Below are 27068 nucleotides of genomic sequence, written 5' to 3'. Positions count from 1 at the left end.
ATCAGACTGTCATTTCACCAGAACTAGTAATATCATAGCTCAGGGTATTGCATACTACTCATATGGAATAATACACTGAGGGGAATTAGTGGAGCAGCTGTTAATGCAACCAATCAGCTTCTACCTTTACTTTTCAAAGAGTAAAGTGGATTTAAACCCTCCTATACTTTTCAGCAAAGGAAGCTGCCAGCTTAGCCTCTGTTTAATGTGCAGCTGCCATTGTGCTGCACATATGATCAGCTATGACACCAGACATTTAATGGCTTGACAGTTCAGTTGAGAACACAAGCAACTTTGACAGTCAGTTATCATTCACAGAATACCTTGAATATAACTATTTTGAGAAACCGCTAAATCAATGGGTTTACTTCTGCTATAACTAAGATGCTGAAGATAGAAGCTGATTGGTTGCCATGCACAGCTGCTCCAGTTTTTTTATAAATCCCCCCATCCTAGTGATTTTAAGGTTGAATTCACACCAGACTCATATACATAATAAAAGATATATATATATATATATATATATATATATACGCTATATTGCCAAAAGTATTGGGACACCCCTCCAAATCATTAGATTCAGATGGTCCAATCCCCTCCATGGCCAAAGGTGTATAAAATCAAGCACCTAGGCATGCATACTGCTTCAACAAACACTTATGAAAGAATGGGTCTCTCAGCAGGAACTCAGTGAATTCAAGCATGGTACCGTGATAGGATGCCACCTGTGCAATAAGTCCATCCATGAAATTTCCTTGCTACTAAATATTCCACAGTCAACTGTTAGTGGTATTATAACAAAGTGGAAGCAACTGGGTACAACAGCAACTCAGCCACGAAGTGGTAGGCCACGTAAAATGACAGAGCGAGGCCAACACATGCTGAAGCGCAGTGTGCAGATGTCGCCAACTGTCTGCAGATTCAATAGCTAAAGACCTCCAAATTTTTTGTGGCCTTCATGGAATGGGTTTCCATTGCCAAGCAGCTGCGTCCAAGCCTTACATCTCCAAGTGCAATGCAAAGCGTCGGATGCAGTGGTGTAAAGCACACCACCACTGGACTCTAGAACAGTGGAGACTTGTTTTCTGGAGTGAACAATCACGCTTCTCTGTCTGGCAATCCTATGGATGTGTCTGTGTTTGGCAATTGCCAGGAGAACAGTACTTGCCTGACTGCATTGTGCCAAGTGTAAAGTTTGGTGGAGGGGGATTATGGTGTGGGGTTGTTTTTCAGGGGTTTGACTTGGCCCCTTAATTCCAGTGAAGGGAACTCTTAAGGCATCAGCATACTAAGACATTTTGGACAATTTCATGCTCCCAACAGTTTGGGGATGGCTCCTACCTGTTCTAACATGACTGCGCACCAGTGCACAAAGCAAGGTCCATAAAGACATGGATGAACAAGCTTGGGGTGGAGGAACTTGACTGGCCTGCATAGAGTCCTGACCTGATAGAACATCTTTGGGATGAATTAGAGCGGAGACTGCAAGCCAGGTCTTCTCGTCCGACATCAGTGCCTGACCTCACAAATGTGATTCTAGAAGAATGGTCAAATATTTCCATAGACACACTCCTAAACCTTGTGGAGAGGCTTCCCAGAAGAGTTGAAGCTGTTACAGCTGCAAAGGGTGGGCCAACTCAATATTGAACCCTATGGACTGGGATGCCATTAAAGTTCATGTGCGTGTAAAGGCAGGCATCCCAATACGTTTGGCAGATAGCGTATATATATATATATATATATATATATATATATATATATATGCTGATGTTTGCTGCCCTCAACTGAAAGAAAAGTAGAACAGGGCCTACTTCTTTTAAAATGTAACAATCTAAATGCATGTAAATGAATTGCAATGCATTTATACGCAATAGTCAAAACAGACTGTTGAAGTTTCCCTTAAAAATGACTGAAGTTAATAGAAAAGTATTGCAGTGCATGTTAAATGAGACACAGCATGCCAATGCACATCAATTCCTATGTTTACCTGAGCTCAGTGCACACACTAGGGTATGAATGGACTGTAAAGCAGATCTGTCAGGGTACATTCACACCATGTGAAGTAGATCTGTGTTGGGTGGCTATTCCAGCACAGTCCCACTGTAAGAAAAGACAAAATGCCTTGCCTCCTACCTGACTGGTTCATACCATCTCCTTGCGGTGATGTGTGCTGAAAAAAAAGTGCATCAAGCCATGCTTTTTTCCAGCGCAGTGTGAGGCAATCTGCCACCTCACACAGCACGAAGGCCAATAGAACATAATGAATTGTCACTGTGTGACCTTTCAATAAATTTTGTTAAAAAAAAGTGAACAGTGTGATGCGGCGCAACTGGCGCATTGGCACTGCTGTCATCCTACCACACACCAGCCATTGCATTGTAACACAGCAGTTGTTGGGAATGTACCTTCATATAAGAAACAGAAGAAATCTCTGCTACACTCTCCTGCTATAAAATGCTAGTCACCTGGCTTTAATGCAGAACCATTTTGTTCAATACTTTCATCATTAACCAGAAGTATACGAATGACCGACTTCCCATGACTTTTCTGATCTGCATATATACTCCAGATGGTGACTCAAAAGTTAGTAAAACTAGAGGGTCAGCTGAAGAGCCAGGCAACTGTCATTTTCAGAAGGATGTCAGCAATGGCAGCTTCCATAGTTCTCCTGTGAGGACTATCACACAAAGAAAAATGGTCTGATACTCTTTGGCCACTTCTGAGGCCTGGTTCACACCTATGCATTTTTCAGTGCATTTTCAGTTTTGTAGAAACGGACTACAATCCATTTAACATGGTTTCTTATGGGTCACGTTCACATCCATGCGTTTTCCACCGGTGCGTTTTTTGGAAAGGGTCAGGGACTTTTTTTTCAGCAGCAGGTTGTGTTTTTGGTTCTATAGACTTCAATGTAAATGCAGTGGAAACACATCACAAATACATTTGATGCTTTCTGCTGCGTTTTTGCTGGTTTCTCCAGCAAGACAGCAGACACCTCCCAAAAACACATTATAAACACTTCAAAAACACAAAATGCACTGGAAAAACGCATCAACCACAGCTTGCATAGGTGTGAACCAGGCCTAAGGGCTCATTCACACCAGCCTGTATGCTGAATTGCATGTGTGCTGCTAACGTAGGGGTGGTGTGATGGGTTGCTACAATACATCACACCATTTACGTTTATTTATTAACTTTATTAGTGTCACAAAATGACACTTCATGTCTATGCGCCACAGTATGTTGTGACGCACTGGAGTGACAGGAAGTGACATGTAAACACACAGACATGCTCCATGTTTTTGCAGTCACCTCTGCGTTGTGTGAACAGGGCATAGACAAGACAGTTGTTTTTCATGCCCCTTTGCCTTGATCTATGCAGATGGTGTGAATGAGCCCCAAGGCTGCACTCACACCTGAGCATTCCATGTCATGCTTGTGATACCATTGGCATCCCATATGTGGTATGCAGATATGCAGTTTTGTGACAGTCAAAACATGCAAATAAAAAATACGCAAACCTTAAAGCCTAGAAAAGGTGCATGAGTTTCTTTGGTGCATTTGTCATGTGTAGGGTAGTCCCCTGAAATGAATGGGCTGTCCTTTGCATGTAGCATGGAAATGCACGTTTACGGAATGCCAGGTGTGAACCAATCAAACATTGCAGAGTACATGAGTGCAGGCCTGGAGGCACTTCACTTCCACAAACACCAACCTCACCACCATTCCTCTCCAAATTAAAGAGCCAGAGACAGCCTGCCTCCAGTCACGGCATGCTGCCAGTGCTCAGCCCTGTCTTGTTAGGGAAATGCTGGGATTTGTAGTACATAGCAGTGCTCAGCTCTCCCATCATCACAATCTATACAAACCTTCCTTCATGCAGCAAGTGCAGCTCCCCGGGGCACACAGGACAATGCAAAGCATCCCTGATCATGTGATCATTGTGTGTTTGTTCCATCGCCCCGGCAACTGTTGCCTGGTTACCCTGGCCCAGTGTTCAGCATATGTCATGTGATCAGACCAGGAAGGGGGGGGGGGGGTCAGGAGATTCCAGCCTGATAAAAGCACATGGGGATCAAGAAAAGCAGAGTTCCTGATTGCAAGAATTCACACACACACCTTGCCATTGTTATTTGTATACAAACATTGCAGAGGGATTTCCTGTGAGATTACTGGGACTGTGTCAGTTTAGTAATCAGAGGGTACTAGATACTTTTAAAGGTACAGAAGTCAGGAGTGTACTGCTCCAAATATATATATATATTGCATTATTATTTATATAGACTATTACAAGTTGTACAGACATTTTACACAGTGCTTTAACCACTTGAAGACCATTTTCTGGGACGTTTTGTTCACAAGTTTAAATCCGTATTTTTTGCTAGAAATCTACTTCTAACACCCAAACATTACATATGTTTTTAGCAAAGACCCTTGAGAATGAAATGGTGATGGTTGCAATTTTTTATGTCACATGCTATTTGCGCAGTGGTTTTTCAAACGCAGCTTTTTTGGAAAAAATACACTTTAGTGAAATAAAACCCCATATACACCCCAATTTTAGTTATATATGATAGAGGATGTTACAGCGAGTAAATAGATACCTAACATGTCACACTTTAAAATTACGCATGCTTGTGGAATGGTGACAAACTACGGTCTCCATAGGTGATTCTTTAACCATTTTTATAGGTTAGTTGTCTAGAATTACACAGCAGCTTTAGCAGTAGAATGACTGCTCTTTCTCTAACATTTACGGCGATACCTCACATGTGCTGCGAACATTGTTTACATATGCGTTCACAATTTACGCGTGCGTTGCTTTAAAAAGGAAATAAGTTGTTGGCTGCCGCCCAGATGTGATGTCATGACTTCGCTCTGGTCCTCCATCATGGTAGAGGCGATCAAAAACCACAGTCTTTCATTGCCTCCATCTTCAGCCAGCCGGACCGTTGGATTGTTTCTCAGGCCTGCCGTTTCTAATGGTAAGCCCAAGAAACACAGGCAATGGTGGGAGGGGGTGGACATTCCCCCTCTTCCGCTACAGAATGTGATCCAGTGGCTTTTACAATCTGCTTTAGATTTACCAAACCTAAACAATCCATTCCATTTGTATCAAATCAAGCAGGCCCTTGCACTACACAGATCTACAGGTGATTGTACAATCAGATTGTATAGTAGATGGTTAGCCTTATGCCTAGTACACATGATCAGATAATTGGACGTTTTATCGTTAATTTTTTGTTGCATGCTAGTCTCGTATGGAAAATGTAAAGCTTAATAAAGTTCCGAAAATTCATGTAAGACAGAATACAATTTTGGAAGTGATATAATGTATTGTAATGTATTCTTTCATTTCTGAGCATGTGTAGTCTTTCTTGGTGTCTAGATTTTTTTCATAAGAATACTATACTGATTAAACAAAAATTGTTAGCTCTGTTGTAGTACAAGAACATTTTTGTGCTTCTCCCTTTGGGTATTGCAATGTGAACTGTCAGGATCAGCTGTTGAAAGCTGTGTACTAATGATCAAATCATCGTACGATCCCTACAAAAATGATTTTTGTCGATTTTATGATTGCAAGTACGGGGCATTACACTTTGTCAGGTGACGACAGTCAGAATTATAACCAGCAGGGGGCAGTAGACATGCACACACTTGATCAGACACGCTCTCAAATTGCAATGAACAGCTACAATGTAATCTGAAGGAGCAGGATGGAGTATTTTGTATCAAACTAAGGAGTTTGTAAAAGTATATGTGCTTGGGAAAGTCCATTCATTCCAAAATCAAGTGCTAAAAGTAAATGGAAATTTTAAGTACTTTTGAATGACATTCAAGTCATCAAATGTACTGAAAATTTTTCCTATGGAAAGTTCATATGAATGATCATTAGATAATCTACTAGTATATGGCCAGCTTTAAGCACCTCACAACTGCTGCTGTGCAGGTTTTAGAATGAATGTGCAATGCAAATTAGGTTTCACTACAAATTGAAAAAACAAAACAAAGGAATCCAAATGAGCAGCCAAAAATGGTGAATTCAGTGGTTCTTCGATTATGAAGAATCCAAGATGGCCACGGCGAGATTGTGTATGCTTAGTGGCGTGTGTTCTGCATATGCAATATGAGTTGTTCATATGATATGAAGTGCCTGGCTGTCATCTTTTCATTGTAAGTGCATTTACCACATTAAATTGTTTTAACCACTTGATGACAGGGATATAGCTGAATGACGGCTACAGTGTGGTTGTCTAGTTCTGGGACGATATGAAGTCCTCCAGAACTGCGTCTCCCACAAGCACCCTGGAGCGCGCACCCAGCAAGCTCTGTGATCGTTGTGTCCGATGGACACAGTGGTCACATGACATGGTAAAGGGCCCATCACAGTGCCCTTTTGCCACGTGATCAGCTGTGTCCAATGACACAGCTGATCACAATGTAAATACAATTGCCGGTTATCGGCTGCACTTTCCTCACGCTGTCACAGCGTGAGGAAAGAGGAGAGCCAGTAATTGGCAAGTGTATTTAAAAAATCAGAGGCAGTCCATTACAGGCCCAACAGTGTCCATCAGTTCCGCCAGTCAGTGTTAATCAATGCCGCCTGTCAGTGATCATCAGTGCCACCAGTCAGTGTCTGTCAGTCAATGCTGCCTATCAGTGCAGCCTCATCAGTGTCTCCTATCAGTGCTGCATATCAGTGCAGCCTCATCAGTGCATATCAGTAAAGGAGAAAAATTACCTGTTTACAAAATTTTATAACAGAAACTAAGAAAAAAAAAGTTTTTTTCCAACATTTTTGGTCTTTTTTTCATTTGTTTAGCAAAAAATAAAAACCCAGTAGTGATTAAATACCATGAAAAGAAAGCTCTATCTGTCTAACAAAATGATACAAATTTCATGTGTGTACAGTGTTGCATGGCCATGCAATAGTCATTCAAAGTGCGACAGCACTGAAAGCTGAAATTGGCCTGGGCAGGAAGGGGGTGAAAGTGCCCGGTAGGCAAGTGGTTCATCGAGATCACACTATGGAGAGTATGTCTTCTCCATTTTCATGATACAATGTGATACTATGTCTAAATCTGTATATATGCACAGAGATCTGACAATGCAGCAGTACCATCATTTGACATGTGCTTTTGAGGAAAGCTGGATATTTTGGATTGATGCACAAGCATTGACTGACCACTCTTAACTTGGGGTCATATGATTCTGGTGAGCCTCCCTTTGTTGTACACCGAGGCACTGTGTGGTTTATCATTAAGAAGTTTGTTGGTGTTTGACATCCACATCTGTTATTTCCCTCATAATCAAAGAGCCACTGAATTCACAGTGTTGGCTTCATATTTGGAAACCTTTGTTTTATTTTTTTCCAATTTGTGGTGACACATAAGAGTTTGATATATATTTTCATTGCACTATTGTATTGCACATACATTTTATGTATCTTAGCGCTGTACTATTGTTTTGTGGTGTTATGCTATGTATTACAGTATTCTGCTAGTGGCTATTTTTTACCATCCAATAGAGCCCTAGCACGGGTTTTAATTTCTGATCTAAGTTTTATAATGGCCATGATCTGTGACATGTTAGGCTTAAAGTCGTTCTAGAGGAAGACTGATTATTACCTTATTGCATTCTGTGCTTGAAGGTAGAAAACCTGCCTGCAGCTCCCCCCCATGCAGTCACCCCTTATACTCACCTGAGCCCCGACTCTATCTTATTTCATGAAAACAGTTTTTCTTTCTCTTCTTTACCACTATTGCGAATGGAAAATATGACTGTCAAATGTGTCACCATTACACCTTTATTGGAGTTAAGTACAGTGTTGATATGCTGTCTTTACATTTATTGTACATTTGCCCTTAGCTATATCACTTGTTAGTTTTAAAACCTTTAATAAAAACCAGAAAGTTTTTTAATAATTAAAGAAAGTGACTTCAGGTGGTAACCTGGTGGCAATCACTGTTCAGGTATTCAGGCAGCCATGGATGCTGCAGTTTCCCGAATACAATAGTCGGCAGTGGAGATTCCTGCATCCACACTATCCAACACTTTATGTCCTAATATTAATCCTCTTTTTAAAGTATTACTAAACCCAGGAACCTGTGTTCACTATATCTGGTCTCCACAGTACACACAACATGGAAATGCAATTATTTTAGTAAATATAAACTGCTAAATACCTTTTCTCATCAGCAGTTAGAGCAGTCTTGTGACTTCTATCAGTGTCTAGCTAAGCACATATTAAAGCTTTTAGGAGGAGTTTTCATTTTGCTCTAGGATGATGCAGGACCCCTGACCTCTCTCTGTACAGTGCTGATTGGCCCTGTGCTGATCACATGCACTCTCCCCAAAAAAAAACAAAAAACAAACAAACAAACTGAGCATGTGCAGAGTGACTTCACACAATATGTCTTATCAGGAGATAAGAGCGGGACATTGGAAGAAGGGGAGGATCAGAGAAGTAGAGTCAAACGGCTTTTTTACACAATGCAGAGGATTAACCCCTTAGGTTCCACAGTGAGTATATCAAGCATGTTTTACTGCATATACAGACTGATTTTACTGTTGTAGGTTTAGTAACACTTTATGCCTGATATACAGATTGCATGTTTAAAATGAAGAGTTTCACATGAAGGAGTGATAAATTGTTGTGTTGTATTTCACATAAACCACTTACTAAAGTAAAATAAATAAACAACACATTTGGATGTTGGACATCCAGAAAATGGCTGCTGTATTGGAAGGGTTCTATTGTAATGGAGGTAGTTGGTGTCTCAGTGTTTGGCTTCTATCTTCCTCTCAGCCCAGAAGTGTGCACCTCCCTCCCCCAGGCACATGCCAATGTACACAGATCCCCCAGAGGACTGATTGGCCTCTACAGACTGCACTGGGGAGAAGATTATGTCACCAGAGAGCAAAAAAGTGGACTGAGATCACAGAAACTCTACATGGTCTTGAGGACATTGTTTTGCTGCTGCACATATGCAGTCGTATCAACTTATAAATGATCAGTGACATATAACAGCCATACCTAGTGAGAAGCACATCCAGGACAGCAGTTGAATCTGTGTTGCAATAGGACACGCCTTTCTAATTTCTGGTCCCATCAGCTCACATCACCTGTCTACCTCCTGGCTTCTGCTGTAAATTAAACAGGCACTTTAATCTGCAGCCTGGCAGCTAACATCTCCAACTCCCCTGCTGGCTATGAAGACTGCACCAAGACAGACAGGTTTTCATGGGGGCACCATCATGCCTGCAAAACTCCATCCTCTAAGTCACCATTGTACCTTCCATCCCCTTCTCACCACCAGGCCTGAAATGTCCCCACCACTGGACCTTCACACTCTCACTGGGCCCCATTTTCCTTCCTCTGAACCATACCTGCACACAAACCATCATTCCCAGTGCTGTGCCTGACCCCCATCCTTTTCTCCTGCTCTCATCACCTTTCCCACATGTCCCCTACTTAATTTGCAACTGCATCACACCACTGTGCTTGCTGCAACGGCACCAACACATGCCTTAGCACTCACTGCCATTGTATCAATGCACACTTCTACAGTGACAAGCACTTCCGTATTTTGCCCTTTTAAACTGCCTTTTATCACAGAGTATGTTGGAAAGTTTCTAACAGAACATCATAATTAATACAGATTCCCAGTACAGATTTTCCTGGTTTTAATTTAATATTTTTTAGTCATTTTCCAGTCTTCAGTTCTCTTCTCCAAGCTCCAATTAAGTCTTTAATTCGCTTTTCCAAACCCTGATGAAGGAGGAGCTTTGTTGCCCCCGAAGCACATTGTCTTTTTATGGTTAAATTGTGAGCTATTAAAATCTTCTTGGATTCTTTTATGCCTGCCACTAATGTAAGTGGATCATTCTCTGCCGACCACTACTGTAACGGCATCCATCTCCGCCGACCACCACTGTAAGGGGGCCCCTCTCCGCTGACCACCACTGTAAGGGGGCCCCTCTCCGCCGACCACCACTGTAAGGAGGTCCCTCTCTGACGACCACCAGTATACAACTGCACTGTATGCAAGAGGTGTTTTTCACTCCTAAACAGTTAAATCCTTTTTTTAAATAATTTCTTTGCTTACAAAATATTTGAACATTTTTTTAATTATATGACTTATTCACATTATATGAAAGTTATTTGTATGTTATAAATGATAGGCAAAATGTTTGTGGTAATTGAAGCAGGGTAAAATCATGGTACATATGATGGTACAGACAATTTGGTGCAGGACAGTGAATGGTTCAAACAATATAAAAACAAGTGAAAACTTTTAATTATGCAAGTTGCTTTTAAAAAGCTATGGGGAGGCACACCATGGCAATCAGGATATATTTTCAGAAGAAATCACTCATATCTACAGCAGGCCAAGTAACACACTACTCCATTTCACTTGTGTTGAGCACATTGTTGTTTAATGCTGATAAATGGTTGCGTTCCGAAGATAAAAGGCTATATAATAACCAAAAAGGCAAATGCTCTTTATGGAAACTGCAAACTGCTCCAGAAAACACATTATTTTTTTATTCTTTAAATAAGGCTATTGCCTCAAATGATCTATAATGCCTTAATGTAGTTCTGTAAAGAGAATGAGTAGTAACTGTTTGGATTGTGCAGTCAGCCACTGAACTGACCATCACATTCTTCTAACTGAGGCAGGGTGAGCAGTGGAAATGATTACTTCGTCCGGATGTCATTGTGACTCTGAAAGCAAGTATAACTTTATACAGAAGATGATCTAATCACCCTCCATTTAAAACTAAACTTTCAGTTTTCGGTAAAAAATGTCTTTAAATTAATTGCATATTTACAACACCAAATGCAACTTCCACAAACAGATCATATAGCTACAGGTCGCTGTGGTAAACACAGGTTATAGTAGGCATCTGGCGTCCAGAAATCCATTCCTTTCCAGCCACACCATCCCTGCAAAAACAAGAAAAATCATCAGCTATCAACTTTGTATTATTCATTGCCAATAAATGTGGCAGAATCAGCTAGGGAAATCTTTCCTTGCTGACTGACTGTCTTGTAGTAGGATGTATGCCCACTAATATTGCTTTACATGGTAATCCTCTGTAAGCAGGCTAGACCTTTAGCAAAGCATGAGCCAAGAACACTATGAAGCCCCACATGTTTGGTATCAGATTCAAATGTCTGATTGTGCTGGTAGAAAAAAGATCTGGTGATACAGTGCCATGTATACAGACAGATATGACCAGTGCACAAGTTTGTATTTTTCACAGTATGTATTATTATATGTTCGTGCTAGCTTGCCTGTATCATTGTAAGAGAAAGGGGGAAGGAATTTTCCATACCAGTATGTGTAGTAATGTTGGCTACTTACAAGAATATTTGTGTTCAAAGACAGATACTCTGCTTGTTTGTTTTCCCAGTACCATATTGTGCGGAGAAATTTGTCAACTCATATATACTGTATAGAATTTTTATTTCAATTGTGGAGAGATAATGTAAACAGCTTCAATGGCTGCTGCTTTATTACTTTCTTTTTCATAAGCTTTGGACTTTCAAAAATAAATATTCAATAAATAAAGAATGCTGCTTCAAATTTGTGGCTCACTACAACACTAGAAGATCTAATTTTAAATGTTTTAGCACAAGAGTTACAAACATTTCACTTAAGATTCACACACTTTTCTAATTGGAAAAATGTGTGAATCCTAGCTGAACTTTGTGTGAAACCATTTACAGATAAAACACTAGGTTTTCATTTGCCACCAACATATGTAGCATATTCTCCTGTCAACTGCCAACACACAGAACACAGGCTTTCATCTTCACAAGGTAGCGGCTGACAGTTTGATACTCATCTCCTACATATCTCACAGCAGTGCAGAATTTTGTATCAGACTTGGTAATGAGGTAAAAGGAAGCTGAAAGGGGGGCGATTCATTACTACTGGTACAAATGAAATGTGTGACATTTCAAATACGTTTGGCAGGGTTGCCCCTGCCACAAAAGCCCTTGCCTTTTTGTAGTGCAGCATAGGAAAGGACACATTGCCAGTCCACATTGATGCTCTGTCCTGCATACTGATGTACTATCCAATGCAGCAGAAATGCAAACGCACTGGATTATTATTGCATGCTGCATTTCTGACGTGTCAATCTGCATTTTGCAACTCAAGACAATTCAAAAATTAATATTGGGAAAATGAAATGCATGTTAACAGCCATAGTGTACCAACATTATACAACACTTCATGCGTGTGTCTGGGCCCTATGCAGTGAAAGTGTAGACTGAAAAAACTGACATTTCTTAGTTTGCCCCTTTATGTGTACTTTGCGTAGAGTATGCTACTTTGCATAGCATAATCAGAGTGTACACACTGTGCTGTACTTGCAGCATAACCTAGTCTATAAGCCACCAGATAACTAAATCCAATAATTATCTACACTACACGGCAAAATTATGTGGTCACTCTTTCAAATTATTTAGTTCAGTTGTTTTCAGTGAAAGATACGGTCAATGCTACAGCATACAGCACAAGACAATTATGCACTTCCAACCACATAGCAACGGTTTGGATAAGGCTCTTTTCTGTTCATGTCCATAATGACATGGTTTGAGGAGTTTACTGGTTATATTTTACAGTAAACAGGAATTCAGCCTAATCATGTATCCAGTAAAGTGTTGGGAAACTCAACAAGCATACTTCCTAAAGGTTAGTGAATTGCTAAATAGTAAAACAAAAATAAAGATTGTACCTTTAAAACTTAGTACGAAATGGCAGCTCCTGACATACAAATTCACAATAAAGGTTATACTGTAGTCATCACACACACACACACCAATCTGGCCTGATTTACTGCACACCTGAGCACCCACAGATCTGGACACATAAAGTTTAAGGTGATTGCATGTTCTCTCCCTGCGCCTGCATAGGTTTCCTCTGGGAACTCCAGTTTCCTTCCACACTCCAAAGACGTGCTGGTATTAAATAAATAATAAATATGATCGAGTCATACTCACCTTGCTAAATTCCTCTGCCGTGTAAAGTTATGTGCATTGCCCACATGCAGTTATGAAATTGTATTTTTCAACCTGAGAGCATGAGTTAATAAGACAAGGCAGCTGGCCTGCCCGTCATTCACATGTAGCTTAGAGCAATCAGTTTTCGATTCTAAGGAAAGTATGATTTATGGCAGGATCATTTTTGGCACCATTATAACACGCATTACTGAAAGGCTTAGCACTGGAGCAACCTTTCCTGACTAAGCCTAAGTAAGGAAATGTGCTGGAGAGACCACCAGTGCAAGGTAATCTGGGAAGAAAACATTAGCAGCACTAGGGTCATCAGTTCAAATCCCAACCACGGCACTACTTGCCTGGCGTTTGCATGTTCTCCTTGTGTCTGCGTGGGTTTCCTCCGGGTACTCCGGTTTCCTTCCATACTCTAAAGACATGCTGGTAGGTTAATTGGATCCTGTCTAAATTGGCCCTAGTGTGTATGTATAAATGTGGGTTACGGACCTGAGATTGTGGGTTAGGGTTATGTGAATGTACAATATATATAGTATCTCCCAGAAGTGAGTACACCACCCCTCACATTTTTGTAAATATTTTATTATATCTTTTCATGTGACAGCACTGAAGAAATGACACTTTGCTACAATGTAAAGTAGTGAGTGTACAGCTTGTATAACAGTGTAAATTTGCTGTCCCCTCAAAATAACTCAACACACAGCCATTAATGTCTAAACCGCTGGCAACAAAGTGAGTACACCCCTAAGTGAAAATGTCCAAACTGGGCCCAAAGTGTCAATATTTTGTGTGGCCACCATTATTTTCCAGCACTGCCTTAACCCTCTTGGGCATGGAGTTCACCAGAGCTTCACAGGTTGCCACTGGAGTCCTCTTCCACTCCTCCATGACGACATCATGGGGCTGGTGGATATTAGAAACCTTGCGCTCCTCCACCTTCCGTTTGAGGATGCCCCACAGATGCTCAATAGGGATGAGAGACTGAGAGCGATAACACCAAATGTAACACACCTGCTAGCCATTCACATCTGAGACCTTGTAACACTAACGAGTCACATGACACCAGGGAGGGAAAATGGCTAATTGGGCCCAATTTGGACATTGTCACTTAGGGGTGTACTCACTTTTGTTGCCAGCGGTTTAGACATTAATGGCTGTGTGTTGAACTATTTTGAGGGGACAGCAAATTTACATTGTTATACAAGCTGTACATTCACTACATTTCTTCAGTGTTGTCAAATGAAAAGATATCATAAAATATTTACAAAAATGTGAGGGGTGTATTCACTTCTGGGAGATACTGTATATATATGTAAAGTGCTTCATAAATTGACAGTGCTATATAAGTACCTGTAATAAATAATAAATTAGGACTAAGTGAATGACATGGAAGGAGCTTGATAACCTTGTTTGACTTAACCACTTCCAGTCCGGACACTTTCACCCCCTTCCTGACCAGGGCAATTTTCAGCTTTTAGCGCTATCACACTTTGAATGACAATTGCGCGGTCATGCAACACTGTACCCAAATGAATTTTTTACCATTTTTTTTGAGACAGATAAAGCTTTATTTTGGTGGTATTTATTCACCACTGGGATTTGTATTTTTTTTGCTATGTAAATGAAATGTCCAAAAATTTTGAAAAAAAGTGTTTTTTTAAATAAAATTTTGCAAATAAATAATATTTCATCATAAATCTTAGCCAAAATTTATTCCGTTATCTTTTTAGTAAAAAAAAAAAAAAATCCAAATTAGTTTATAAGCAAAAATTACAATGTTTAAACATTTTTTTTTACATTTTTATTTTATTTTTTTATATTATTATTATTATTTTTTTTTTTTTATATACTGTCACCCTAGCAGTACAGTGTCACCATGGTGACACTGTGCTACTTGTGGGGGGTGATTTTTTTTTTTTTTACACTGATTGCTTTTACACCCATATAGGATGTAAAAGCAATCATTTCTCTTTCTCTCTGTGCATTCTTGCACTCATTGAGAAGTACTGAGTGAGCTGTGATTGGTCACAGCTTGTCACATGGTACAAGGCTTTTGTGAATAGCCTTGTACCATGTGACATCTGTGATCATTCACAGATTTCACACATAGTAAGCAATGATGTCAGAAGTGACATCTTGCTTACTACTCTGCATGTGATCACTGATTGGCCAATCAGTGATCACATGATCGGGACCTCGTACAGAGGTCCCGTCCGACGATCGGTGTTTCACTGTGTCCGGAGGACACAGCGGGGCCCCGGATCGCTCCCAGGGAGCGTGCACAAGCAGGGTGCGGGGAGGCCGTTTATAGACGGCCACCCGACCCTGCAGTGCCACCGTCCAGCCGTTTATTTACAACGGCCGGACGGGAGGTGGTTAAAAGAGAAAAGCCAGTATTGACTGTACCAAGTCTTTCTGCTTTACATTGGGAATATGGCCAGAAATATTTTTCTAAGAATACAAGAATACCTTCTCTAAAATTGTCTGAAGATCTTCAGCTCCTTTGTAATGTGGATCGAGTATGAGGAATCTAATTTCACCAGTGGATTCACTCCAGTTCACTCCAAGGATTGTTTGAGCCAGAACACCTCCCCCTAATTTGAAACAAATAAAACAGCTATTTTCAATTGTTATAAGCAGCTACAAGGTTAAGAGTTAAAATAAATGCTTACAGCAACACTAAAGCCTCCTTTTTTTAAAAAAAAAATAAAACAACAAACATGGCATACTTACCTAAGATAAAGTGCAGCGCTATAAATAAGTACATATAAGTATCAAAATCACTAAGATAATAAAATCACTGTATTAAAAATAGTTCATAGAGTGACTAATAATGTGAACGGAAATCCTGTGTTCATCTAGAACTCCCTGCTTGTGCAGTCAAAAATGAGGCGAATGCGCACTCACCAGAGCACATAATAAAATGCGCTTTAATGTATAAATATCCTGATGTCATCAAGGTCATCCAGGTCTGGGCAGGAATGAAGTGAAATACCTCACTGGGTAAGTCTGGATCCTGAAGCATCTGGTGTATCCTGGGAGGATACCAGAGATCCCTTTAAGGGATGGACGGGTCAGATCACCAGGTATACAGGGGCTCCCTCTCTGGATCCTGGGTATCTGCAAATTAATCCTCTCCAGGGGAGTTAAAGCAGAGAGATCTCCATAGTGTAGTAAGATTATTTTATTGATCTTATTTTGTCTGTTTGAGGTTTATTGGTTACCTTTAGTGCGTAGCAGCTTTTAAGTGCGCTCGCAATTATTTATTTTTATTTTATGGTATACTTACCTGCTCTGTGCAAGGGGTTTGCACAGAGCAGCCCGATCCTTTTCTTCTGGGGCCCCCCTCTGGTGCTCCAGGCTCCTCCTCTTTGAAGGGTGCCCCCATGGAAGGTTGCTTTTCATTGAGGAACTCGTGCGGGTTCGCTTCTGATCCACCCTATCTGCGTCCATTGACACTGCACAGGAGACCCGGCCCCCCACCCCCCAGGGTTCGCTTGGCACAGCATTTGTTTGACACCAGCAGGAGCCAACGGCTCTCACTGCTATCATCCTGCCCAGTGAGGAAGGAGACAGCGGCCAGATCCTCTGCTCTCATGCACATCACTGGATCAGATTGGACTCTGGGTAAGTATAAGGGGGATCTGGGGGGGTTGATCCTGCAGCACAGGTTTTTCACCTTAATGCATAGAATGCATTAAGGTGAAAAAACCTTAAGGCTTTAGAACCACGTTAAAGAATAAAAATGAACCCAACAATGGTAAAATATGATTATTTAAACAGTTTCCTCACAATTCTGGAGTATATTAACATGGAGTACTCCCCTAGAAACTCCAGGCCAACAATATCCCTACAGTGTCCATGATAAGACAAAATCATCACTGTCCTTCTGATATAACAGTCCATACAATAAAGTCTTTGTTCTGTGATCTGTAATTTTCTTCCTTCTGTGTATATTCACCAGTTTGGTTGTGCACCTGTTTTTTTTTTACCCTACATTCAAGTATGGCCAGTTGTCGTCTTAAATAATGCACATCCTCCACTAGTCATGAATGGTGTATTGGCTCAAGTATCCTGTGTGCTTCAACCAGTTTTTTTCCATGTTCTCCACAGTGCTTTATCCTCTAAAAACTCTTTAAAAATCTACCGTCAATTTAAAACTCACATTGGCAGTAGATTAATACAGAGTTTTTAAAGGATAAAGCAATATTGTAGCTTTTATGATTTTTGCACGTGGCTGCAAGGGAAACAGGATTGAAAGGTTTCCATAGGAGAGGATTGCAGATATATTCTGGCTATGTGTCTTAATGGTAAGGTGAGGGGTCACCTGATGAAGAGGGAAAAATCTCAAAATAGAAACACATACCATGCAAAAACGTTGCATATTTTTCTTTGTTTGTGAGTAGCGATTTGCATATTTATACAAATGGATGGAATCCAAATATAAGGCACTAAGTATATATTATTTCCCTTGCATGCAGAATGAGTGAGAGAAAGAGATAGAGAGAAGGATTTAAAGAGAAAGAGTTGTATTTTTCTGGCTAAGGTGAGAGAAGATTCATTTTAGTTGACCTATAAAGTTGATATATTAAAAGGGACCAGGTGAGGGCACATCTAGTGAAGGTGGGACATTGGTTAAATTACATGCATGGTGGAGTTTTACTTATGTAAGTAGCACTTACTTGAAGTATTATGTTTCTAGAAGGAAAAGGCACTATATAGTTTTATTTTTTCACATGTAACACTGAGTACTGTGGAGAACGTGGAACAAATTCGTTGAAGCACACACGATAATTGACCCAATACACCATTCATGTTGCTAGTGGAGGATGTGTATAATTTAAGGCGATAACTGACCATGCTTGAATGTAAGGTAAAAAATAGAAAAACAGGTGAAAGCACAATCGAACTGGTGAACAAATACAGGAGGAAGAAAATTACAGATCACAGAACAAAGACTTTATTGTAAGGACTGTTACATCAGAAGGATAGTAGATTAGGTTTATGTTACATAAGTGGGAGTAGTGCTGCCCTGATATTGCAATTATGAGCTATACATAAACCACCTTAGATTAAAGGCAGTACAAATAGCAGAGCAATGATCTACTAAGTTGAGAAACCTGTAGCAACCAGAGAAGGAGAAATTCTTTTGTTGACTGTGGTTACACTCTTTGCTGTATTAAAGAGGATCAATAATTATTACTGGCTAGATGTCAGGATGCTACATAATGAAATACAAAATGATGGAAGGATTGTAGTTATACAAAATAGAATACAATACACTAAACTCCTTTTTCTATTTGGAACACATATTTTTTCTTTTCACATTATAACAATGTTTTCTACAAATAGAGCCGATAACAGCCATGCTAACAAAATTTTAAATTTCCATTGACCTCATACTCATACCAAACATCAAGACTTAGCAGGTCACAGCAGATGTTCTGTACAAACATTGAATAAAGAGGTGAAAGCTTTTTAAACACACTGACCATTTTATTTTCCAGTGTATAGGAGCAGTCAGATAACTGACCAGTCTGTCAAAAAAATAGCATATACAGTATTTCCATACTTAATTGAATGCCTCAAAAATTAATTACATAATTACAGCTTCAGTTTTATAAATTGCTTGTTTACTGACCAGCTGCAATGTTCATGTACAACGTACTTACCAATCATTATTGGTGTTCCTTCAGTTTTGAAATGATTAACAAGTTCTCTGCCTTTGGATGCCAGCTCTGTGCCCTGGCTGCAAAAATAAAATGAAAATTACTGTCACAATAACAGCAGCAATTATGGAATGGACTTCATATAGACATTATTTTCCATAAAGCAGTATGAAAAAATGCAAGGAGTAAACAAAAAGCATGATTTAATTAAAGAAGTCTGCAAAATTTAGGAGCCCATAACTATCAAGCAAAATTACCCTCTAAGGCAATGGTTGTCAACTCAACTTCTCAATGGCTACCCATAGTGATTTTTTTATACGAGGGTCCTTCAAAAAGTCTCTTTTTAAAACTGTAAGATATTATATATATATATATATATATATATACATACACACACACACACATATAAACGCAGAAACTTTTTGAAGACCTCTTGAACATGGAGTTCAGTGCATTCAATCACTGGCCTTGGGACTGATCTCGGTGACTTCAGGAGCTGGAAATCCAAATTTAATATATACCTACCTTGTAGAATCAGCCCCCTGCTACAACAGTGTCCATGTGTACCCAATCCTACTGCTAAGGAGCAAGACTTTAACCACTTCCGCGCCACCCTATAACAGAAATACTACTACAGGGTGGCACGGGTGCACAAAATCACGTATATATACGCAAGTTTACAGTTCCAGGTAGGGTGTGCCGCCATTTGCGGCCTCGGCTGTCAATCACCGGGTCCTGTCATTCCCCGCCGACACCTGGCGATCTCCAAGGATTTCCGATGAGGGAGAGACCTGTATGTAAACAATACAGATCTCTCCCCTGTCAGCTCCTGCACACTGCTTTGTATGACTCTGCATAGCAGAGCTATGCAAAGCAGTGTGCTTACAGTAACACACACATAGCCCCCATAGTAAAACAGCACACAGTTAACCCTTTGATTGCCCCACGTTAACCCCTTCCTGCCCAGTGCCATTAGTATAGTGTCAGTGCTTTTTATTAGCACTGATCACTGTATTGGTGTCATTGGGGATGTCAGTGACACCAAGTCAGTTCCCCCCCAGTGTCAGAATGCCCACTGCAGTCCCGCTATAAATCACTGATCACTGCCATTACTAGTAAACAAAAAAAAAATCCCAGTATATATACACCGCCATTTGTAAATGCTATAACTTTCACGTAAACCAATTAATTTACACGTATTGGGATTTTTCTTTTAGCAAAGACATGTAGCAAAATACATATTGGCCTAAATTTATTACGAAATTTGATTTTTTTACTGAACATGTTTAAAAAGTCTACAATGTTGTTTTTTTTTTCAAAATTGTTGGTCTTTTATTGTTTATAGCGCAAAAAAATAAAAACCGCACAGGCAATCAAATACCACCGAAAGAAAGCTCTGTTTGTGGGAAAAAAGGACGTAAATTTTATTTGGGTGCAGTGTTGCATGACAGCGCGATAGTCAGTTAAAGTAACGCAGCACCGTATCGCAAAAATTGGCCTGGTTAGGAAGGGGAGTAAATATTCTGGAGGGCAAGTGGTTAAGAGAAAAGATTTATACTACAGAAGAAAATGGCTGAAAACATGCTGCATCTGCTCAACCACACAGGCCATTAAGAGACACACAGAGTTAGCTCTAGTTTGCAGCACATCAGCTGAGCAACACCGATCTGCACAGATCAATGCAGGCCTAATGCCAGGGCACATAGAGAACAAATGCATTGAAGTATATTGCAGTGTGTTGCACACAAATGGCATTTTTTTCCCAATGCAGCACAACTCTCCTCATTTTACCATATAGAAGCAAACAGAAATGTAAACAATATCCTGCACTGTAACAACACAAAGCATCTCCCCTATACAAGGGACACCAGCCTGCACCTGTTATGCTATCAATCCTGGTATCACCCTGTACTGATCTGGTTTACTTACTGCATGTTTTACAGACATCTGATTATACTCTTTCATTAGGAGAAAAACAGCAACTTTCCCTCATATGCACAGTGCCCATAAATAAAATCTCTAACATATCTAATATTTTACAGCTATTGAGGACAGACACACAAATATGTTTTTCTTATCTACTACTGTCTTGGAAGCGACTGGCTGCACAGAACATGAAATCAACGGACAGGCAAGAAATAGTCATAGTAGACACTCAAAAATACTTTTTAACTAGAGATTCACGAAGAAGATACAGCCTTATAGTGCCAGAGTCCAGGGCTGAATTCTGAAGGGGACAAGCAACAACATATTGATTCCATTGTGTCTGTAAATGATTTTGCCAAGTCCATGGAACTAAACCCACATGCAAAAAACATTTTGGTAGGCTGGCTGATTTCTATCTGAACTGAAAATTCTTGGTCAGCCACAGTTTACACTGAACACTGCAAGCAATCAAATCCTAAATGAAAACTACTTTTCTATAGCAACGCCATGATATGAATGAAAAGGTGTGAATTTACTGGTATCAGCTCATGATGTCTGGTCTTCTTTCTCTGTAAACACGGTTCATTGTACCGTAGAGAGTCATTCTGTTAACAGTTTTAAATTCTTCTTTAGGCAATGTTGTGAGAACGCATGGTATTGTGATTATGTTAGCATTATTATTGCTATGTACTGATCAGGGGCGGACTGACAACTCATGGGGCCCCCGGGCAATAGGGGATCATGGGGCCCCTATGTTCTTGCCCACACTCACAAAAGCCTATGAAAAAGGTATCAGGGGCATCTCATGGGGCCCCCTACTGACCCCGGGCCCTCGGGCAGTGCCTGAGTTTCCAAATGGTCAGTCCGCCCCTGGTACAGATGTGAGTGGTTTGCATTCTCTTCAAAATGCACCAAACTCTCTTTGCATTATATAAATGACTAAAATAAACCTACCCACATCTGACAGCAGTAAAGTGCCATACAGACCAATTATGTTTCATGTATAAAAAAATAGCAAGCTGTCTGAGTTGCCTATACAGCCAACACATTTCCTTTTGTTTTTAATCTGCCCTGGAAAAATGATAGCTGGGATATACCTGCTTCACAGGGCAATACAAACAATGTTCCATTCCTCCAGCTTATATACATTAAAAGGTTTCTACTGCTCACCTAACAAACATGATTTTTGATGTAATGCCAAACAGCTGGTTGAGTACGAGCTGAACCTCTATGGAACCAATCCACTGCCGAGATCCAACAAAGGCCGCAGGTTTATCTCCAACATCCACCAGAGCCTGCAAATGCGCAAAGTATTACAATGTATGTCAGGGCAAAACACACATTATATTTCTGCAATACATTCACATTTCTCTACAGAAAAGTTTCTGTAAATATGCCAGAAATGCCAAAGACTTCCCATAGCTTCTGATCAGATTTGCCTGAAAATCTGACAGGAATACCTGATCAGACTGCCTGTTGAAATGATCCTAAAGATGACTGTACAATTAGACTGTAATTTTTTCTGGCACCAAAGTCATTGGGTAAAATAACTGGATTCAAGAACAAAAAATGTATTGACAAAATGTGCATAGTGACTTCAGGGCAGGACAAATACCATTTATTTTATGATGCCCAATATCAAGCATTTGCTAAACGAAGTAACTGTAGACAGGATATATTTTTTATTTGCTCTTTCATGTGTATTCAACCCCTTCACACTGACGTCACACAAATATGCGCCTCACGGAAATGTTTTTTTTTTCCATGGGGCTTTATATTTGCATACCTGTCTTTGTGCCAGGATCAGTGTCAGTTAGTGTCAGTGTGTTTAAGGTAAAAAAACAAAATGCGCACTATTGTTTCTGGGCTGTAGTACAGGTACAAACAACAAATTACATACACATATATGGTATCGCTGTGATCGTCAAGAGCTGTAAAATTTATTTTGGGTTGTTCTTTGGTGGTAGGTTAGAGTAGTAACAAGAAACACAGCTAAATTACAAAAAAAATTTTTTTTTACTATATTGGACCAGTTTTCCTTTAATAATAAAAAGAAAATCAGGAGATATCCATTAACATTTACCACCAAATGAAAGCCCAATTTGTCCTGAAAAAAAAACAAACTATGGTATAATTCAGATGTATAAAGTAGTTGTGATGATATGTACGGTTTTACTAACACATGTCAAAGTTGTAAAATTTTACTTAGGCTTTAAGATTTGTTTTACCCTTAGGTGTGAAGGGGTTAATGTGCAATTACATTCAGGACCAATATATTACAAAAGTGAAGTTTGCCAGGAGAAAAACAGAAGTGTTCCCCATTGAGAAGCTTCTTCTGTAAATGCTGGTTCCCTGACTCTCATGCTGATTGTGTAGGTTTGATTCCTCTAGAATCACTGACCTGGGAAAAAAATATTCAAATCAAGAGTTTTGACTTGACTTGCATGCTTGTTCCAGGTGTATAACTCAGAATACACAAAAGCTACAGACAGTCAACAAGCATCTTCAGAAATAAGTCAGTGGTAAAAAATTATGTGCTTTAGTGAGGACACATTTCCTGCATATCCAGTATGTGAGACATGATCAGTAGATTTAAAGATATAGGAAGCTAATATATAAAATATGCAACTCCTGACTTTACTGTATAGCAGAAGGGAAAAGGCCAAGCACATCGCTTACAGGAATAAAGGTTGCATATAACCGTTCTAGATATACCGATTGTTTCCATTTCCAGTGTGGAGTTATAAATACGTTCAGATGCTTAATTTCCAAAAGATCTATATGCTGAATGCAACAATTACCACATTTGCCCCATTTGGACAGAGTTATACTTAAGAGTATTATCAACTTCCAACTTAAGTTTGTGCTCTGCAGTCAAGTGATTACTTGGAACAAATGTAATGCTAGCCTCTTACTCTCCTTGGCAGAAAGTGTTTAGTTTGATGAACTGTAAAAAAAAGCTAACCTGTTGAATCTCTTTGTGTGTTGGAATAGGCTTGTCTGTGTAACCTTGGTAATTAAACCAGGAGCAGATGGTCTGTAGAGAACGGTACGCACACCCCCAACCACTGTCATCCATGTGATCTTGCATGTAGTGATGGTAACTGTATATTCCATGAACCAATGAGACCTACAAAGAAAAGAGCATTGATAGGTTTACTGCTGCATGAAAAGGTGCAGTATATTACATTTCAAAAGGAAATATGTAACAATATACTATTTGCTTCATTAGGTCTTGAATATCACTGCATTCAAAATGCACATGGACTAATATAATTTAGAAGAATTCTTATGATAAAAGATATTTAAGTGTTGTTACTAATTATACAAAAGGAGTATACTAATTCAAGTAGAACTGAGGGCAACATTTTCTCAATAGAGTAAGATAATCCATGTGAGGTTTTTTCGCTATTTGTGTCCCATTGGGGAGATTTTCCTTCACTTCCTGTCCCACAGCCAAAACAGAAATTGTGATGAAATCACTTTAAAGTGAGGGAATCACTGGTTGTCACCAAGGTCACCAGAACTAGTGTCCCTATTGGAAGATGTCCCCTCTATTCCTGTTAACAACCCCAAATTTGTGATTTTCTTTTATTTTTACTCTCTATGATAGCTTTAAACAGGATAAATAAAGAGGGGGAGTATCCCTAACAGGGGCATAGTTATAAAGATCTGACAGGTGTTCTCATCCCTCTTATCAAAACCTAAAAAAAGTTTTGCCCTTAGTAATAAACTATGGACCATCAAAAGCAACCATAGGGATCAATACACTGACCACCAATAGTTTCTATTCAAACTGTAAAACAGGAAAAACAGGCAAAGCTGGTTGATACTGCATGAAAATAGAGGGCTCCATGCAATAAGCTGCATCCTGCAAAAACATTGGCAATTTAAAAAAAAAAAATATTCATATTACAATGAATTTGAAATGTCCTGCATGCTGCAGTTTTGGTGCACTGGAATGGAGTTTTCCAATTTAAATGGTTCTAAAAGGCAGAAAGCTGTTTACCTTCATGCATTCCATGCATGAAGGTGAAAAAACCTTCTGTGTGCTGCTCTCCCCAGAGCCCCTATAATACTTACCCAAGCCCCTTCCCGATCCAGCGATGTGCACGAGAGCCTCGGCTGTCCCTGGACTCTCTCTCCTCATGGATAAGACAGCAGTCAATCAGAGCCAGTGAGCCAATGAGGAGAGATCGGGGGGTGGGGCCGAGCTGCGGCTCTATGTGTCTTATGGACGCATAGTGCCTGGCTCAAGAGCAAGCACGCATCAGTGTCGCCATAGCAAGTTGCTTGCTATGGGGGCACTGGTCAAGGGGGAGGAGCCAGGAGCACTGGCAGGGGAGCCAAGAAGAACAGGATCGGGGCTGCTTTGTGCAAAACCACTGCACAGAGCAGGTAAATATAACATGTTTGTTGTTTTAAAAAACAAATCGGAACCTTTAATACCACTTTAGGTCAATTTCCTCTTTGATTTCCATCCCTGGCCAAACTCAAACAACAACTTACTACACTGAAAAATCTTGTTTTTGTAGAACGTATTGAATCTATAAAAATTACTTTATGATTACGAGTATTCATAGAGAAGAATATGACCAAAACTGTATAAACAGTTACATAAAAGCACAACTTCTGTTTTCTTCTTATGAAGTGTTTACTTACTGTGCCTCCTTCTATAGTAGGATGATTAAAATGTAAATGTGGATTACGGAGATATCCATCCTTGTACAAGTCATCTGGAAAATGATAGGCATTTGCTCTTCTAAAGTATGGTCTATCCAATTGAAGGTTGTTTTGTGTGTGTAACATCTGGTAAAATATATAAATAAAATATTGCAAAGGCAATGGGGTTTTAATCAGGCTTTATTTCTATCTACATAGCTACTTAGGTAAAATAACAAAAAAAAAAAAAATCTTCCCTTACTACAGCAACCTTAAAGTTCTAGGCTTTTCTCACAGCATGCTGCAAAGTCAATAGATTGATCATCAAGGACCTCATGGTCTCAAAACAGCTTTGAGATGTCATTTTGGATTCTAGCTATTCAATTTTTGCATATGGGTAGGATACAGCTCAGATAAAAAGCACACTTTTGGGTAAATGGTATGGGGTGTTGTTCCTACCTGCACCTTGTGTTTTTTACCTGCATTGATCATGACGTTTCATGGTGTCATTTTTGGCCTCTACATACAGCCTATAGTAGAGTAAATCTTCACATTCTGGTGTCAAACGTTTGTGTTCAAACATGGCACTGCACAGGTTAATGCATGACCTCTGTCTGTAGTCTTAAAACAGACACTAAGGCCCCTTTCCCACAGGCGGACCAATCGGGTCTGCCTCTTTGTTTTTCAGGCAGACCCATTCAGACCATCCACTGCCCTCTATGGAGCGGCGGATGTAAACAGACATGTGGAATTGTTCCCCATCAATCTAGTGGATTGGTTGACAGTTGGATGCAAACGGACAGGTGGTCTGTTAACATCTGACTGCCCATAGAGGAAAGTGAGCTGTGTCCATGTCCACGTCCACTGTGCATAAGCGGAGAAAAGGGGGACTGATCACCCCACTGAGCAGGTGGATCAGCTGGTGGACTTTGCCCGTGTGAAAGGGGCCATACTGTGAAGACTCCACATATGCCACAACCCCTAGGTCTCTTAGTCTAGTGCTCTTCAGGTGAGAGCTGATGGATAATGAGACAGAGCAATTAACAGAAAGCTCACCGTGTAGTCTTTCATTGCATTATCATTACCTAAAGTGTTACTAAACCCAGGACCCTATATTCACTATATCTAGTCTCCCACAGTACACAGAACATGGAAATGCAATTATGTTAGTAAATATAAACTGCTAAATACCTTTTCTCACCACCAGTTAGAGCAGTCTTGTGACTTCTATCAGTGTCCAGCTAAGCACATGTTAAAGCTTGTAGGAGGAGTTTTAATTTTGCTCTAGGAGGATGCAGGACTCCTGACCTCTGTCTGGACAGTGATGACTGGCCCTGTGCTGATCACATACACTCTCCCAAGAAAAAAAAACAAAAACAAAAAAAACCTCTCTAGCGATACACACCAAACTGAGCATGTGCAGAGTGACTCCACATAGTATGTCTTATCAGGAGATAAGAGGAGGACACTGGAAGAAGGGGATCAAACAGCGTTTTTACACAATGCAGAGGATTAACCCCTTAGGTTCCACAGTGAGTATAACAAGCAGGCTTTACTGCATATACAGACTGATTTTACTGTTTAGTGGGTTTAGTAACACTTTAACTGTGATGCAGGAAATGATGAGGCATGCATTGTGACCCAGAAAAAGAAGTTGCCTGTCTCTTTAGCGAATATAGACAATGCAGGTGAATAAATACATGGACACAGGGGTATGATCAGCCATGGAACTACAAACTGCAGCCACAACATGTGAGCCCATCATTACAGGGTAAGACAAA

General features: G+C 40.0%; 2 protein-coding genes across 3 annotated transcripts in view; both read right to left on the bottom strand.

Annotated features, from left to right (window-relative positions):
* LRP2BP (LRP2 binding protein) overlaps window positions 1-3946 on the bottom strand; it is a 34951-nt gene extending 31005 nt beyond the window's left edge. For both annotated transcript variants that reach the window (XM_089669674.1, XM_089669675.1), the window contains exon 1: window positions 3870-3946. In XM_089669674.1, the coding sequence (XP_089525800.1) occupies window positions 3870-3934 (65 nt within the window). In that variant the 5' untranslated portion in view covers window positions 3935-3946. The remainder of the gene's footprint in view (window positions 1-3869) is intronic.
* A 6167-nt stretch (window positions 3947-10113) lies between these two features.
* Window positions 10114-27068, bottom strand: part of UFSP2 (UFM1 specific peptidase 2) — a 36293-nt gene continuing 19338 nt past the window's right edge. Inside the window, exons 7-12 of the mRNA XM_089669602.1 lie at window positions 25288-25434; window positions 23591-23755; window positions 21796-21920; window positions 18703-18779; window positions 15500-15624; window positions 10114-10951 (exon numbers count right to left, since the gene is read on the bottom strand). Of these exons, the coding sequence (XP_089525728.1) occupies window positions 10865-10951; window positions 15500-15624; window positions 18703-18779; window positions 21796-21920; window positions 23591-23755; window positions 25288-25434 (726 nt within the window). The 3' untranslated portion in view covers window positions 10114-10864. The remainder of the gene's footprint in view (window positions 10952-15499; window positions 15625-18702; window positions 18780-21795; window positions 21921-23590; window positions 23756-25287; window positions 25435-27068) is intronic.

The sequence above is a fragment of the Staurois parvus genome, unplaced genomic scaffold, assembly GCF_062004578.1.
Source record: "Staurois parvus isolate SC_StPar_1 unplaced genomic scaffold, SC_StPar_1.0 ptg000080l, whole genome shotgun sequence".
Classification (NCBI taxonomy): domain Eukaryota; kingdom Metazoa; phylum Chordata; class Amphibia; order Anura; family Ranidae; genus Staurois; species Staurois parvus.
The sequence above is the reverse complement of the archived record's forward strand: the minus strand, read 5'-3'. Positions and strand labels throughout refer to the sequence as shown.